We start from the raw sequence: 16,961 nt of genomic DNA, 5'->3' as shown, positions 1-16,961 counted from the left end.
CTCTTTTTTGGATTTCTTTCCCATTTTGGTTACCAGAGAACTGTTGGTGTAATTTTTTTTTTTCATTTATTTTTATTAGTTGGAGGACAATCATTTCACAACATTGCAGTGGGTTTTGTCATACATTGACATGAATCAGCCATGGAGTTACATGTATTCCCCATCCCGATCCCCCCTCCCAACTCCCTCTCCACCCGATTCCTCTGGGTCTTCCCAGTGCACCAGGCCCGAGCACTTGTCTCATGCATCCCACCTGGGCTGGTGATCTGTTTCACTATAGATAATGTTCATGCTGTTCTCTCAAAACATCCCACCCTCGCCTTCTCCCAGAGTCCAAAAGTCTGTTCTGTACTTCTGTGTCTCTTTTTCTGATTTGCATATAGGGTTATCATTACCATCTTTCTAAATTCCATATATATGTGTTAGTATGCTGTAATGTTCTTTATCTTTCTGGCTTACTTCACTCTGTATAATGGGCTCCAGTTTCATCCATCTCATTAGAACTGATTCAAATGAATTCTTTTTAATGGCTGAGTAATATTCCATGGTGTATATGTACCACAGCTTCCTTATCCATTCATCTGCTGACGGGCATCTAGGTTGCTTCCATGTCCTGGCTATTATAAACAGTGCTGCGATGAACATTGGGGTGCATGTGTCTCTTTCAGATCTGGTTTCCTCAGTGTGTATGCCCAGGAGTGGGATTGCTGGGTCATATGGCAGTTCTATTTCCAGTTTTTTAAGAAATCTCCACACTGTTTTCCATAGCGGCTGTACTAGTTTGCATTCCCACCAACAGTGTAAGAGGGTTCCCTTTTCTCCACACCCTCTCCAGCATTTATTGCTTGTAGACTTTTGGATAGCAGCCATCCTGACTGGCGAGTAATGGTACCTCATTGAGGTTTTGATTTGCATTTCTCTGATAATGAGTGATGTTGAGCATCTCTTCATGTGTTTGTTGGTGTAATTTTTTTTTTTATTTTTATTTATTTTTATTTTTTTTTATTTTTTTGTTGGTGTAATTTTTTAAAGAATGTATTTTTAATCTCCTTATGCTGGATATTCTCCCTCTGCCCCCGAGCCTACTCTCCACCTGCACTGTGGTCTTCACGATTTTTACTCTCTGGGTTACACTTGGGTTTGGCTAGTGGGAGGAACAGGCAGAAGAGCAGGAAGATCTTCCAGGAAGGTGGTCCCCTTGCTCCTTCTCTCCCTCCCTCCCTCCAGGTGGTTCAGCAGAGCTGTGCTTCCCTGCTTAAGGACAGCTTCTGTTGGGTGGGATACAATGTTCACGACTCCTCCCTGTCCCTTCAGCCCTGGGAGTGGTAACAGCTTCCAAGGGCTTCTCCACCATCTTTGTTGATTCCTTTAACCCTGCCCTTCCCTCTGTAAATATTTCCTTCAGTCAATAGTCCTCAGTTACTCTTTTGAATGTGCCAGCTGTTTCTGCTGGAATGATTATTTGATCTGTTTGACTTGGCATAGTTAAAAGAAAAATGAAACACTCGGATCACAGAGTTAAACCACCCAAATCAACTTTTAATAGTACATACATTTTAAGGAAATACAAAAATATAATTCAAGAAAATTTTACTTACAAATAAAAATCACAAAAGTTACCAGAAAAAAAGTAACTTTCTGAAATAAAAATTAATGCCCAATACATGGCCTTCTTCCATGTATACACTAGACTTTAGCTAGTGTGAACTGCTTCTGTGAATTGCTAAAATGACATTTATTTCCATAGTGTGTATTTCAGGTGATCAAATGCTTTGTAAATTTAAAAAGAAAGTCAATGATAATGCTGTTAGTATAATGACTATAGGTATGTTTTAAATGTGCAATCAAAGAGGAAGGAGTCGTGTCTGCTCATGGCCATCCTAAGCAGGCATGGCAAGCCAACGCATAATAAATTTCTGCGAAGACTGTTTCTCTGTGAATGATTCAAGTAGGGGCTCTTCTCAAATTCAGAAAACCATTATTTTTGGCTTAAAATATTAGATTTGACTAAGGGAAGTAATGGAGAAGGAAATGGCAACCCACTCCAGTATTCTTGCCTGGAGAATCACATGGACAGAGGAGCCTGGCAGGCTACAGTCCATGGGGTCCCAAAGAGTCAGACACGACTTAGCAACTAAACCTCTACTTAAAAGTGAACTAATGGTCTTCCCCTGCCTTTCAAAGTCATCAAATTCTGAACTTGAAGATGTTAATTTTTTCTTGGTTCAAAGCAGAGCTGACATTACAGTAGCATGAGGGCGATCTGTCTCTGAAAGTGTACTGCTGAGAGCCGGCCAGGGCACCAAGAGCTGAACTGAATCACACTGAGAATGTAGTGAGGAGGCTCGGATTTGCCCTCCACCTGCCCAGGGCTTGTAATCTCTGCCAGTATGGCGGGTAGAGGTTGCTGCTGTTTCTGGCTCTGGGTTGTCATGGGTCCAGACCACTCTGAGAGTCAGGTCTTTCTATAGTTTCTGAGAAAACACGGGCCTTATTAGGATCTTAGGAAACTCAAGGCCACAATTTAGTACCAGAATTTCCCAGTTTTCTCTTGGAAAAGATGATCCAAGGCCACAGTGAATCGTGCGTGCGTGCGTGCGTGCCAAGTTATTTCAGACGTGTACGACTCTTTGTGACCCTATGGACTGTAGCTGGCGATGCTCCTCTGTCCATGGGATTCTCCAGGCAAGAATACTGAAGTGGGTTGCCATGTCCTCCTCCAGGGGATCTTCCTGATCCAGGGGATCGAATCCCCATCTCCTGCATTGGCAGGCAGGTTCTTTATCACCAGGGCCACCTGGGAAGCCCCACAGAGAGGCACCCAGTAACAATTCAGCTCATCCCGTTTCTGGACACCTAAAGTTAGGTCGAGTTGCTTCCCTGTATCGTGTTAGTTTCTGCCATACAGCAAAGGGAATCAGCTTTGCATGAACATTTATCCTGTTTTTTTTTTTAAAGACAGTTATTTATTTATTTATTTAGTGGGTCCAGGTCTCAGTTGTGGCATTCTGAGTTGAATATCCACTATAGTTTTTCTCTCTTTTCATTCCACTGACTGTCGGGGACAAAGAATAAAATCTAGGTCTTCCTTTATTATAATTCAGTTTTCTGATATACCAGACCAACTTCTGTTTTTTATTTAACTTGAAAATGAGTCAGCGAACTTAAAGAGGTACGTCTGATGTGATGTGATTTTTAAAAAGGATATATTTACATGTCCAATATAAATAATTTTTCTATTACCTTGAAATTTCCAATAATAGTAAGTAATTTACTATTACATAGGATTTTAACTTTCAATTCCTTCTATGTAAGTAAATAAAATTTCAGGATTTACTCATTTAACACAGTGCAAGGAACAGGAATATACTAGGAAACAAAGCTCTGGAAATCTATTAGTTCTTAAAGGCTTAAACTCATATTTTGGGACCACGGAGTGAATAATTTTGTTTCCACTAGTGATATTATGTCCAAGTTTGTGCTTTTTTGTCTTTTTAAATTTCTCAGGCATTATTCGAAAATTTGGGGGGATGATGAGGTATGGTGAATGATTGTAGGTAACATTTTTATTTGGAGGAAGAAAAGTCATCTGATAAAAGAAATCAATCTTCCAGATCCAGAGTAACTTTAGCATTTTATGTTCAGGAATTACCCATGAGCCTAATTAGTCTTATTTAGAACAATTTCTTATCTTGGTGGACAGGGAAGCTTTATTTACACGTCCAGATTTTAGCTAAGTTAAACTTAGCCTGGTTTGTTTAAATTAGTACAAAAGCAAACCATTCATTTATTCTTTTTAAAATAAGGGATAATTTGATATAGATTCTGTCCTAATACACTGATTTCTAAATTGGTTTGGAATCACTCTTAAGTGATCATCTAGTCTGATAACTACTTATAGGAAATAGTTTTGTGTAAGCAATTCAATGAGACTTTGAAAAAACTAATATTCTTTTTTGGTTTTTATTACAGCTATGTTGTAATAACACTCACTGCAAAAAATAAAATAAAATAAATAAAGTGTCCACTATATTGAAGATCATGCTATAAGGGGAAAAATTTCCCTTTAATATCAAGTATTATATTGAATATTTTAAACTCTAATTTGCAATGCAACCACACTTTAAAAATCTGCTAAATTAAATTAAAAAACTCCACTTTTATCTAATTTTTAAAATTAGTATATCCACACAAACTATAAATTGCTATTTGGGGGGAATTCATCACATACTACTCCATTTTCAAATTTTTTGTTTTATAGCTTATTTTTGTAACATTTCAGATGAGTTTATACTATAACTAAGATATGATTAAACAGTGCAAATTCACTGAAATATTTTGATGCTGAGTTTATACAATGCCAAACATTTAGATTTAGAAATATATTAAGATATGACTCACTGTATGATTTCCTATACAGCATGAGTCAAGCCATGTTTCCCAGATAAACATACAGACAGATGAATTTTGCTACAACACAATCATCCTATAAAGTATGTTAATCACAGCCTCAACATCAGCATTAAAAGAGTTCAGTGTAACTGAAGAACTGACCAGATTTTTCAGTTTTTAATTCTAATATTTGCCTAAGGCATAGGTGCATACACCCTTCCCTGGAAATAAAAAGTAGAATATTCATGAGAATTACTTCTCTTACTAGTCTACTATTTATCACTGAGAGAAAAATTGCTAAAGTCCTTTTAGTTACCATTAGCTCGACAGATGTTATAAAATATATAACCTGACACTCTGACACACATCTTTTCATGGATGGTGAAAAAGCTGACATTAACCAACTGAGCCTACTCTTCTATGAGTAATACTATCGTGACAAGAGCATGCTCCCACATATACAAACATACAGTACAAAGTACTTATGATTTTCAAACTCATTGTCCAAAGAAAGGGCTTGATAAGCAATCACAAGACACCAGGCTTGGTTGCTTGCCCATATCCACTTCCTAGAGAATACATAAGTTTTATCTGGCTAGACTGTACATTGTTATGTTTACAATGGTACTAGCCTAGAAGATTAAAATAGAAAACACAGTAACTATTTAGGGTTTTAAACAAATTACAAAACTACATGCTTTCTCATTCAACAAGAAAGCTTAAATCAAAAGACACGGGATCATAAATACAGTTGGTTGTTCCTCCAAAGACCATAAGCATGCTTCTTGAGGGCAGGTTTTATAGATCCTTCTGACACCTTCCAAGAAGTGCCTGGTCAGCACATCTGTAGCCCAAAGCACTCCTGAAATATTTGTTTACTCTGTTTCATTAGGGTAACGTCATTGTGTTTATAAACTAACTTTTTTCCATTTCTCTAAGGAACCATTTCAAAATGATCTTCCAGATGGTGGTTAACTAGCACTTCTTAACTACCATCCTCAAAGGTCAATCTGTTTACTGGCATTTGACTGTGTAGAACAGGAAGTTTGTGTTGCTTCTTGTGTTCTTAATGAATCCCGACAGCAGAGGACTGAACGCATTAGTCTCAGAACAGGAGGTCTCAGGATGGCAAAGACCCAAGGGTCAATTATTGAGTTAACTGATAAAAATCTAAGAGCTAGGAGGTCCCACTTTTCTTTCCGGGAAGAGTTTTCATTCATATATGCAAAAATCTGTAAGAAGCAAAAGAGGGGGAAAGATGTCAGTTTTATATTGTAGCAGTAGACAGGCTTCGACCATGTGCAGTTTCTTAAGGCTGAAAAGCAAAATGTGTTTTGTGTGTGGTTGTGGTGCTGAGAGGGAAGTTGCAAAATCTCACCCCTCTCACACAAGTTTATGCCTTAGGGACACTCTGAAATAGAAGTATTGTCTCCTTTTGATAGATGGGGAAGTGAGGGAATAACAATGTGTGGCACTTACTTTCAAATGCTGAATTATGACAATTCAGTGAGAGAGGGCACACAACAGAGCTTATGTTCTGGCCACTGGGCTGCCTGGGTTTGAATTCTGGCACCAAAAATAGCTCTGGGACCATAGGTAAGAAAACTAACCTCTTTGTGTCTCCCTTTCTACATCTTTAAAATGAATGACGATGATAACAATACCTATTCTTGGGATTGTTGGGAAGATGACAGGAAGTCATCCGTGTCAGCTACTGCAAACAGTGCCCCCTTAAAACGCGCCCCACAACGATAGTCCTTATTATCTTCATTTTACCAGCGAGGACAGCATAGGGCAGAGACAGTAAGGGATTTGCCCAGGTTCCCAGGGCTGGTTAGTGGACAACTCAGGACACAAAGGTTGACAAAGGTCTGTAGAGTCAAAGCTATGGTTTTTCCAGTAGTCATGTATGGATGTGAGAGTTGGACCATAAAGAAGGCTGAGTGCCGAAGAATTGATGCTTTTGAACTGTGGTGTTGAAGAAGACTCTTGAGAGTCCCTTGGACTGCAAGGAGATCAAGCCAGTCAATCCTAAAGGAAATCAACCCTGAATATCCATTGAAAGGACTGATGCTGAAGCTCCAATAATTTGGCCATCTGATGTGAAGAGCCAGCTCATTAGAAAAGACCCCGATGCTGGGAAAGATTAAGGGCAGGAGGAGAAGGGGGTGACAGAGGATGAGATGATTGGATGGCATCATCGACTCGATGGACATGAGTTTAAGCAAACACAGGGAGATGGTGAAGGACAGGGGAGCCTGGTGTGCTGCAGTCCATGGGGTCACAAAGAGTCAGACATGGCTGAGGGACTGTATAGCAACAGGACACAAATTCCAAGTCCCTTGATACCTGAGCAGTGCTCACTGTTTGCTACATCCAGGTCGCCTATGTAGGCCGAAGGTCTTCAGAAGAGTCTTAAACACTGGACAGCTGACACATCATTACACGTTGGCCAATGTTCTCAAAGTGGTATACCAGCTCTCATCTGATTCCTTAGGTATTTAGGGAACAAACAACTTTCTGATCCGATTTCAGAGAATGGAACAGCACATCCCTGATAAAGATCAAAGACTTCCACATAGCTTACAGAAAAGAGTGAAACATGTAAATCACACCCAGTCGTTTGAAGCCAGTTCATTATAGAGCTCCAGGGCCTCTCCTACCAACTGCAGCAGGTGAGTTAGAGAGCTATTCCTTCTTTCCTCCACTCTCCCTCACCAAAAGAAGGAAGAGTTTCTTCCCTATTCCCCTAGTACTTAACTCTGCAGGCATCTGGCAACTGCGTATACAAAGCAAATTGCAGGGAGGGGAAGAGTAGTCATCTTCAGTTTGCTTATGTTAGGACAATATCGGGAAGGTTTGGCAGCCGTAGGTGTTTATGCCAGAGAATCTTGGCTGAAGGGAATGGAGAAGAGAGTTGGCAGATGAGCAAAGGAAAAAAAACCAAAAACCTGAAGGTAGATGTCCCTGAATATAGAGAGAAGAAAAAAGTTAGGTGGAGATATGCAAGGGAGCAATACTTCTCTTGTCAGCTAAATTATTTTAGATGAGAAATTTACAGTACTTATATGGTATATTTAAAGAGCAATTTAAATATTGCTCTTTAAATTGTAACTCTTAAAATTGTGAATCTAATTATGACACAGAATTATCTATAAGTCCTTGAATCCAGTTATAATTCAGTATATATATATATGTATGTATATATATATATATATATATATATAGAGAGAGAGAGAGAGAGAGAGAAAGAGAGAGAGAGAGAGAGAGGGCTTCCCTGGTGGCTCAGATGGTAAAGAATCTGCCTACAATGCAGGAGACCTGGATTTGATGCCTGAGTCAGGGAGATCCCCCGGAGAAGGAAATGGCAACCTATTCCTGTGTCCTTGCCTGAAGAATTCCGTGGACAGAGAAGCCTGGTGGGCTACAGTCTATGGGGTTGCAAAGAGTAGGACACAACTGAACAACTTTCACTCACTCAAAGAGCCATTTTGGAGTTTTGGAATTCAGGATGATATTGTACATAAACCTGATAGATTAAAATATACTAGTCACTACACACACATACAACTGAGTGTTCTGTCATAGAAAAAGTTTGTAGCTGGGTTTATGACCTAATCTCACCCAAAAACTATAACACTGGACTGTCTAGCGGGCCACGTAGAGCAGGCTCAGCATTCCAGTGTCAAAGGTCACATGTGAAGATGAGTCAGGTTTTCAGTGGCAGGATCTGACCATAGTTCCTGGTCTCTTTAGAGTGTGACTGACCAATGAGAAGTGAAAAATGGTTTCAGAGGATGAAGCAATTCTGTACTTTGTTTCCTTTTCATCCACTATACTGAGTAATTTTTAGAAATGCTTAAAATTTGCATTTTAGGAGGTGGCCAATATGTGCATGCTTAGTCGTTTCAGTCGTGTCTGACTCTTTTCAACCCCATGGACTGTAGCCCGCCAGGCTCCTCTGTCCATGGAATTTTCCAGGCAAGAATACTGGAGCAGACTGCTATTTCCTCCTCCAGGGGATCTGCCAAGCCCAGAGATCAAACCTGCATCTCCCACATTGCAGGTAGTTTCTTTTACCCACTGAGCCACCTCTATACCCATTAAACACTAACTCCTCATTCCCCTCTCCCTTCAGCCAATCCTGGAATTTAATTAAAGGCTGACACAATGGATATAGGTCAATTAATTAATGATGTTTCAGTTATGTTCTGGAATTCAGTTTCAGAGGCTGGTAGACTGTATACATGTTTTTGCACATGCTACTAATAAATTTGCTATGAGAAAAACATCAAGGACAAATGTAAACCAGTCAAGTGAGTTTTAATTCCTTAGGACAGACTCTCTACAGGGCTTTGCTAAGAATAGAGAGCTTGTTGTGATACCCACAAAGCGGCACCAATGAAAGCTAGTGTCCTTTAGATTTGTCTTCCATTGATCCCCGCAGCCTCCATGTAAAACTTCGCCTTGGCATTGACCTGGCACTGTTTGTTTCAGCTACTTTCCTACCTTTAATGCAACTACATAGTATATTGAGAATTTTAGAGCAAATGAGAACCTTATTTGTCTGCTCATTGAAATCACCTGAGGATCATTAAAAATACTCTGATGGAAAAAAATAATAAAGAAATAAAAATACTCTGATGGCTTGCTCCCTCCCTCTGATTTTATTAGTCTGGGCTATAACCTGGGTGTCAGGGCTTTTAATGTCCCCCAGGAGATACTAGGGCTTCTGCAGTTGCTCACTGGTAAAGAATTTGCCTGTCAGTGCAGGAGACATAAGAGATACGGGATCAATCCCTGGGTCAGGAAGATCCCCTGGAGTAGGAAATGGCAACCCACTCCAGTATTCTTGCCTGGAAAACCCCATGAACAGATGAATCTGGAGAGCTACAGTCCACAGGATGGCAACGAAGAAAACACAACTGAGCATGAACACATACACAGGTGATACTAATGTGCAAAGTTGAGACCCACTGCTTTAGACCCTTACCCAATACCTGAAATAGTTTGAAATTATTCATTTGTCACACTTAACAACAAAAGACCTACTGAGGCCTGGACAATTAAACATGACTTGGAGTTTCCAGAGTTCAGTTCCTGATTATTAACATACAATGATTTCTTTTGAAAACTGATTCTTATGGGGAAAGTAGCTAATATTTACTAAATACTTTTGTGTCAGGTCTGGTGCTAAACAATTTGTGTCTTGTTATATTTAATCCTTCTACAAATCTGTAAAAGTGTTATTAGTCCCATTTTTGCAAGGAGGAGATCAAGGCTTAGAAGATTTGTTACATTTACCCAAATCACACCATGGGTGAGCAGGGAAGCCTTGCAGCCACAGAAGCAGGGCCAGACTTTCTTCTTAGCCACTACACACTCTAGCACCATCTGCATAAATACCCTATGATGTGAAGTGTCACATGAAATTCACCACTGACTGATTATGGGTTTGTAGGAGATTTCTTTCCAAATGTCTCACAAAGATTTATGGGTATTACTGCTCCTGTTTACAGATTTAAAAACCATGGCTATCTAAGAAGCTCTTGGCTTTCTTTGGGGCTTTTCTTTCCTCCACGCTTTCCACAGCCAAATGGAAGGCAGTGACAATCACCTTGACCAAGAGTGTAGACATAGCACATCACTTCTCTTTAGGGAAATGGCCTCTAGTTCTTGCTGTCTACATTTTTAAAACTCAGTGTAATCCTATCAGTATTCATAACTACCATTTCATATCATATGGAGAAGGCAAAGGTGTCAAGTGAAAATACTCATGTAGAAAAACTTTCTCTTAAAAGGTAAGGTGTGTTAAAATTCTTTAACAATCCCCAAACAGGAGAATGGATAATGTATATGTATGGCTGCATCATTTCACTATACACCTGAAACTATCACAAGATTTTAATCATCTCCAGTATAAAGTAAAAAGTTTTTAAAAAATCCCCAGATACATCACTGATGATGTTTGAATGATAAAGGGCCTTCTAGTATTGCATGCATATTAACTCAAAATATCACCAGGCAAAGTTCATAGAGATTTCTGAATTTCTCTTTCATTACTACTAGAATTGTGATATTGTGCAAGTATGTAATCAACAAATTTCAAATCAGCTTTACAACCCACTTCATGTTAAATTTTACATAAACAGTACCAGGAATGAATGAGGGAAATTCCAGTACTGTTTACTTGCATTTGTTCTGTATGTGAAAGATCAGATTTCCACTAATCAGATTTATCTAAAAATTACAGCCCTAAAGAATTCTAAAGATGAAGAAATTTTTAGAATGAGTCAATGGTTCACTCTTGAAATTTTAGAACTGAGTAAAATGCATAAGCACTTTATCCTAATGGCATGAGGAAAATAGTCTAAAATGACCAGAGGCTATTAACAGTTATTAGTAAAGTAGTGAGAAAGTGGCTAAATATGGGTTGGAAATTAAGAGACAAACAGTATCTGAGTCAAGAATGGACGTCTGATGTGTTTCCTGTGTCCTGTCTCATTTAAGGAAGAAATAAAGTTTCTATCTATCTCTGTGAAATGATAACAACATCTGATTAATATGAGGAATTTATTAATTTATACAATATTCCTTTAATGCAAAAACGGTATGGAATATGTTATTGGTCCTATGCATGATTTTATATTGGATAGCCAAAATAAAGCTTTTTTAAAAGATCAATTAAGAAATGTTTAAATGTTTAACAACAAAACTTTATGTGAGGAGTAATCAGATTATTTCTTAATTTAGACCAGTATTTACACTAGCGAATCTTCTAAAATCTCAGACTCAGCCTTTTAATGAACAGGTCTGTGCAGAAGCAAAAAGAAACTGCACCCTCGGTCCCAGCTCAGGCCCCTTGATCTGCTACAGAGAAAAAGGTCTTTGCCACTGTATTTTTATAGCTAAAAGTTGAAATTAAGAGATAAAGTGGTGCAGATATTTATAACATCTCACAACTCTCTTATAAATCTTGGGTTAATCTTCTCATGAGCTTCCCTGATGGCTTAGTGGGCAAAAAATCCGTCTGCAACCCAGAAGACATAGGAGATGCAGGTTTGATCCCAAGGTTGGGAAGATCCCCTGGAGGAGGAAATGGCAACCCACTCCAGTATTCTTGCCTGAAAAATCTCATGGACAGAGTAGCCTGGCAGGCTGTAATCCAAAAGGCTGCAGAATCAGACATGAGTGATTAACTAATCACAAGCACACGATCTTCTCATATGTTACCCCTGAATAAGTATTTTCTCTCTGATGGTATTGTGGTTAAAAGCATAGGCTATGTGTTTAAACTGCCTGCTTTTGAATCCTGGCTTCAGTATTCACTAGCTTGGGACCCAGGGTAAGTTATTTGCCTCATTTGTAGAATGGGAATAAAAATGTCACCTATATGACAGATTGTTGTGAAGATAATGCGTTAATATATGTAAAAATTAGCACTCAAAAATGTTAGCAATTTTGATGGTGGTAATAATGACCTGAACTTCATTACAGTGTACTGAGCATTTTACATTCTGAATTTCACTTCCCAAGCTTCGGAAGTCCTAGGCTGGCATTCTTAAAGGAAGTAGTAATCGTAACTTGCCCATACTTTGGGACAATGGTTGACATTAGCAGTTTGGGTTTCCTCAATTTCCTACCCCTCTTTCCTCATTCCTGGGGTGCTGAGCAGGCTGGAGTCCCACTGGGTACACAGCTGTGAGGTCTCCTTGTTGGGCCAATGGTGTGGCCCACTTTTTGTGTGTTGTGTTAGTCGCCCAGTTATGTCCGACTCTTTGTGGCCCCATGGATTGTAGCCCACCCGGGAAGACCTGTGGCCCACTTTGAGGGCCACAGAAGGAAGTTCGATTATCCCAAGGAAGAAAGATGCAGAGAGAGGGCAGATTGCTCTCATTTTCTGGAACACAGGAAATTAGTTAGAATAGTTCATTAATAATTATTTTACATTGATTATATTTTTCATTGATGCTATTTGGATATGTTGGGTTAAATAAAATATTTTAGTTAATAATTAATTTCATTTTTTTTTTAACTTTTTGTTGTGTGGTTACTAGAAAATTGGAGAAACGCTGGACTGGATGAAGCACAAGCTGGAATCAAGATTGCCGGGAGAAAGATCAATAACCTCAGATATGCAGATGACACCACCCTTATGGCAGAAAGCGAAGAAGAACTAAAGAGCCACTTGATGAAAGTGAAAGAGGAGAGTGAAACAGTTGGTTTAAAACTCAACAGTCATAAAAATAAAATCATGACATCTGGTTCCATCATTTCATGGCAAATAGATGGGAAAATAATGGAAACTGTGACAGACTATTTTTGGGGGCTCCAAAATCACTGCAGATGGTGACTGCAGCCATGAACTTAAAAGACATTTGCTCCTTGGAAGAAAACCTATGACCAACCCAGACAGCATATTAAAAAACAGAGACATTACTTTGCCAACAAAGGTCTGTCTAGTCAAAGCTATGGTTTTTCCAGTAGTCATGTATGGATGTGAGAGTTAGACTATAAAGAAAGCTGAGCACCGAAGAATTGATGCTTTTGAACTGTGGTTGGAGAAGACTCTTGAAAGTCCCTTGGACTGCAAGGAGATCCAACCAGTCCATCCTAAAGGAGATCAGTCCTGAATATTCACTGGAAGGACTGATGCTGAAGCCAAAACTCCAATACTTCGGCCACATGATGCAAAGAGCTGACTCATTGGAAAAGACCCTGATGCTGGGAAAGATCGAAGGTGGGAGGAGAAGGGGACAACAGAGGATGAGATGGTCAAATGGCATCACCGACTCGATGGACATGAGATTGAGTAAACTCTGGGAGTTGCTGGTGGACAAGGAGGCCTGGTGTGCTGCAGTCCATGGGGTCGCAAAGAGTCAGACACGACTGAGAGGCTAAACTGAACTGAACTGAGAAAATTGGAAATTCTGTGGCTGGCATTTGTGGTTCACAGGGTATTTCTATTGGGCTGTGCATGCTCTCTTAGAAGAACAGGAGAATTTCTGGAGGCAACCAGAGGCCTTTGCCTTGTCCACCAGAGCCCTGGTTAGGATGTGTGGAAATGATTCCTGCCTTGGGTAGGAGATTGGTGTAGGCCATTTCTTTTCCTATTATTAATTAATAAATTTTTTATTGTGGCAAAAAAGCATATAACATAAAATTCACTCTCAACAGTTTCTAAGTGTATAATAAAATATTGCCACCCACATGCACATTGTTGTGCAAAAGATTCCCCAGACCTCTCATCCCAATCCTACATGACTGAAACTCTACATCCACCAAACAACTCCTCCTACCCCTCCCCCAGCCCCTGGCGTGCACTGTTCCATTTTCTGTTTCTATGAGTTTGACTACTTCAGGTACCTTCTATAAGTGGCATCATACAGTATTTGTCCTTCTGTGACTGGGTGTAGGCCGTTTCTGAGCACAATTTTCATGTGCATCCAGTAGAATAAAAAGACATGGGGGAAAGCACCCCCCAGAGACCCATGCCAAGCATTCTGAAATAGAATGTAAAGCACCATTCCACAGCCGTGACTTTAGAATTGTCAGCTAAGCCTTCCAAGAAATAAATTAATTCTGGACAGTGTAGCATTTCGTAACATTTAAAGTGCTATATAGATGAAAGTTACAAGTACCAATAATCTATGGATAAAATAAAATTAGTTAATGGTCTATATAAATGTCCTTATTAAGAGATTACTTGATACTTCCCATTTAAGGTACAGTTCAAATATTTGTTTTGTGACAGGCATCATCTCTTTCTTTTTACCAAGACTGTGGCAGGTAAGAGTCAACTGTTTATTCCCTGTAGGAGCAATCGTGTGCTTCTGAAGATTAGGAAGTGGAGATGCTAAAACTCAGAGTTCTCCTTTCTCTGTAAGAGGTTAGCACTTGCTCAGATACATCCCAGGCTCTGCTACCCATGTTACATTTTAGGAGGTTCAAATACAGCATCATGGAACCAACTGCTGGTATTGCCTCCAATCAGGACAGCACCCAGCCCAGAACCTAGGCAAGGGGTTCCTCCAAGCAACCAGTCTTTCCTCTACTTATCATCAGGAACATATTATGAATTTTAATGGCAACCAAGAGTTATACTTCCAATATACAGGTAACTTGGGAAGCCTGTAAACTAGGTTTTGTTGAACAAGACAATGAACGCTCTGGATTTCTGCAATGTGGACCCTTCTCACCTGGGACCATTCTTAATGGCCACAGGAATGCTACTGGTTGGGCATCACATTTTGCATTGAGAGAAAAACAGAAGGCAGAGCCTGGAGAACTGGCACCAGCTGATTGGGGTGGGGTGGAGGACAGGACTCCAGGCGAACTACAGCTCAGGGAAGTCAGATTGTAACTGACAACTGTCCAAAGGTGGAAGGGACTGCTTCTTCCTCAGACAGGAAGCCATTCTAGCCTTGTAGACGGGAACTGGCTCTAGGATGGGGTCTGGGCTGGCTTAGTGGAGGGCCAAGACTCCGTTTCAGGGGTGCTGTGTCGCTGTATGAGAAACACTAGCATAGAGATGCCCATTTGCTGGGATTAGGGAAGCAGGAAGTGGAGTAAAGGTGAGACTTGAGAGGGGAAGGCGATAGACTTTTACAAATTAGGTCATATTTTTACAAGTTGTGGGAATCTGTGTGGTGGTGGAAAGGGTGGGAGTAAGAGGAGAGAGTGCAAGAAGGCTGCACGGGGCTCGGCTGTAGAAACCAAGAGAGTGACTTACTGTGAAAGGCAAGGAGCAGACGGCGAAAGTGATGGTCATGATAGCCAGGAGAATAAGATGGTCCGTCTCCTCCGCCATGGATACCCTTTCTGCCCTCCTGTGGCTGCTGCCCAAGGAGGGTCCGCAGCGGCTTCTCCTGCCCCGGCGGTGCATGTGGATGAGGTTGACGATGACACTAAAGTTGCAGGCGAGCACGGCGATGATGAGCAACAGCAGCAGAGTGGCGTAAAGCCGCAGGTACGTGGTCTGCTTGTGTCCGATGAAGCACCACGTCCCTGGGCTGTACTGGGCATACTTCCAATGTTCCAGCAGCGGCAGGGAGCAAAACAGCAGGGAGACTATGTAGATCGTGGGCAGCACAGCCAGGCCACTGCGGCGAGTGACCCGGCGCTGGTAGAAGTAGGGGTGTCCGATGGCTAGGTAGCGCTCCAGAGCCATGGCGAAGAGCATGAGCATCGTGGCCAGGCTGAAGAAGGTCATGGAGAAGGCAAAGTAGGTGCACACGCGTCTGTCTGGCCCCAGGGCCACCAGCGTCCGGTTCTGCGCATACGAAGCCAGCACCACGGGGCTGATGAGGCAGGTCCCAAGCAGGTCGGTGAGCACCAGCTCTGTCACCAGCACGTGGAACAGCGAGATGGAGTTCCCGCGGCCCGCGCTGCGCCCCGAGTCGCCCCGCCAGCGGCGCACCAGGAGCGCCAGCGCAATGAGGTTCCCCAGCACCCCGGCCGTGAACATCACGGAGCTGATGGCCGGGCTTTCGCCCGGGGGGAGCCACCGTGGCTCTTCGCGGTTCTCGGACTGGGAGACGTTGTAAGTATTGCCCATGGTGGGGTGCCGGGAGGAGAGAGGCGTCCTCCTCTCCCGCCGGCGCGCACCTGGCAGGAGGTGGGGTCTGGGAGCCCGCGTGCTACGAGACTCTGAGCGAAGAGGAGGGACCCAAATCCAGAGCCCCCTGCCGGTCCCCGGCGCGCACCGAGGGCGGGCTCGGCCCGGGGCTCCTGCGGCTCCGGGAGAGGCCGCGCGGCTGCCGCATCCTACGGTGCTCCAGGCTCCTCCGGGGACCCGCCTCCGCGTCTCCCGGGGTGGCGGCCGTCCAGGGGCGAGAGCCGGCGGGCTGCCGGGAGGTGGACGCGTCACACGACGAGCCTCTCCGGGCGCGCGGGGGCGGGGACCGGCCGGGCGAGGGGCGTGGGTGGCCGGTGCGAGCAGCGGCCCTGGTCCCTAGCTCAGGCGGCTGCCTGATGCCCAGAGGCTGGCTGACCACCGCTGGGACGCCTTTAGCCCCGGCCGAGGGCTTGGAGGGAGTGCGGGGCGCAGTGTGGGGTACTGTGTCCGCACAGCATTCACCGAAGGCAACGCGACTCAGCAAGCAAGAGAGAAGCTGGGAGGACTCAGTACCGTGAGACGTGGAAAAGAGGGGAGCAACAGACACTAAAGACGGCCTGCAGTAAGACCAATGTGTTTGTCTGTTGTTTGTTTTTAACATTCTCAGGAAGACACATCAGGAAGGCGGGGCCAAAATTAGGAGGAAGTGAGAAGCAAGCCCGCGCATTCAAGTAACCAAGCCATGCATGCCACGCCAAGCTGTCTGTTGCACCGTCGCTTTGATTCGGTTCCCAGCATTTCTCCTTTTTCTATGTCAACACGGTAACGGATAACCACTTGTTTAAGCAACCAATTATTTTTAATTTCTTTGTAATTGTGTAGAATTGTGTCTGTGGTACAGCTTGAAACCACTGCCCATTGTTCTCTACCCAAGCTCAGCTGCGAAAGAGAAATGTTGTTCAGCTATACATTGCCCCCCCCCCCCCCCCGCCCATGTTTAGTTAACCATTCA

The 16,961-nt window shown here is 42.3% G+C and overlaps 1 protein-coding gene across 1 annotated transcript; it reads right to left on the bottom strand.

Annotated features, from left to right (window-relative positions):
- Nucleotides 1-1,518: 1,518 nt before the first annotated feature.
- PTGER2 (prostaglandin E receptor 2) lies at nt 1,519-15,951 on the bottom strand. Its single transcript, XM_043920878.1, has 2 exons — nt 15,125-15,951; nt 1,519-5,624 (listed from the first exon to the last, which is right to left on the bottom strand). Exons 1-2 carry the CDS (start codon nt 15,947-15,949, stop codon nt 5,391-5,393), a joined length of 1,059 nt encoding a protein of 352 aa, XP_043776813.1. The 5' UTR covers nt 15,950-15,951; the 3' UTR covers nt 1,519-5,390.
- Nucleotides 15,952-16,961: the final 1,010 nt, after the last annotated feature.

This window comes from Cervus elaphus, chromosome 12 (genome assembly GCF_910594005.1).
Source record: "Cervus elaphus chromosome 12, mCerEla1.1, whole genome shotgun sequence".
NCBI classification, from domain to species: Eukaryota; Metazoa; Chordata; class Mammalia; order Artiodactyla; family Cervidae; genus Cervus; species Cervus elaphus.
The sequence above is the reverse complement of the archived record's forward strand: the minus strand, read 5'-3'. Positions and strand labels throughout refer to the sequence as shown.

Excerpts from the sequence above, each read along its gene's own strand:
- PTGER2 (XM_043920878.1), bottom strand. The coding sequence starts at position 15,949 with ATGGGCAATACTTACAACGTCTCCCAGTCCGAGAACCGCGAAGAGCCA. Across the intron at positions 5,625-15,124 it reads TCTGCTCCTTGCCTTTCACA|ATTTTTGCATATATGAATGA; the intron begins GTAAGTCACTCT and ends TGCTTCTTACAG.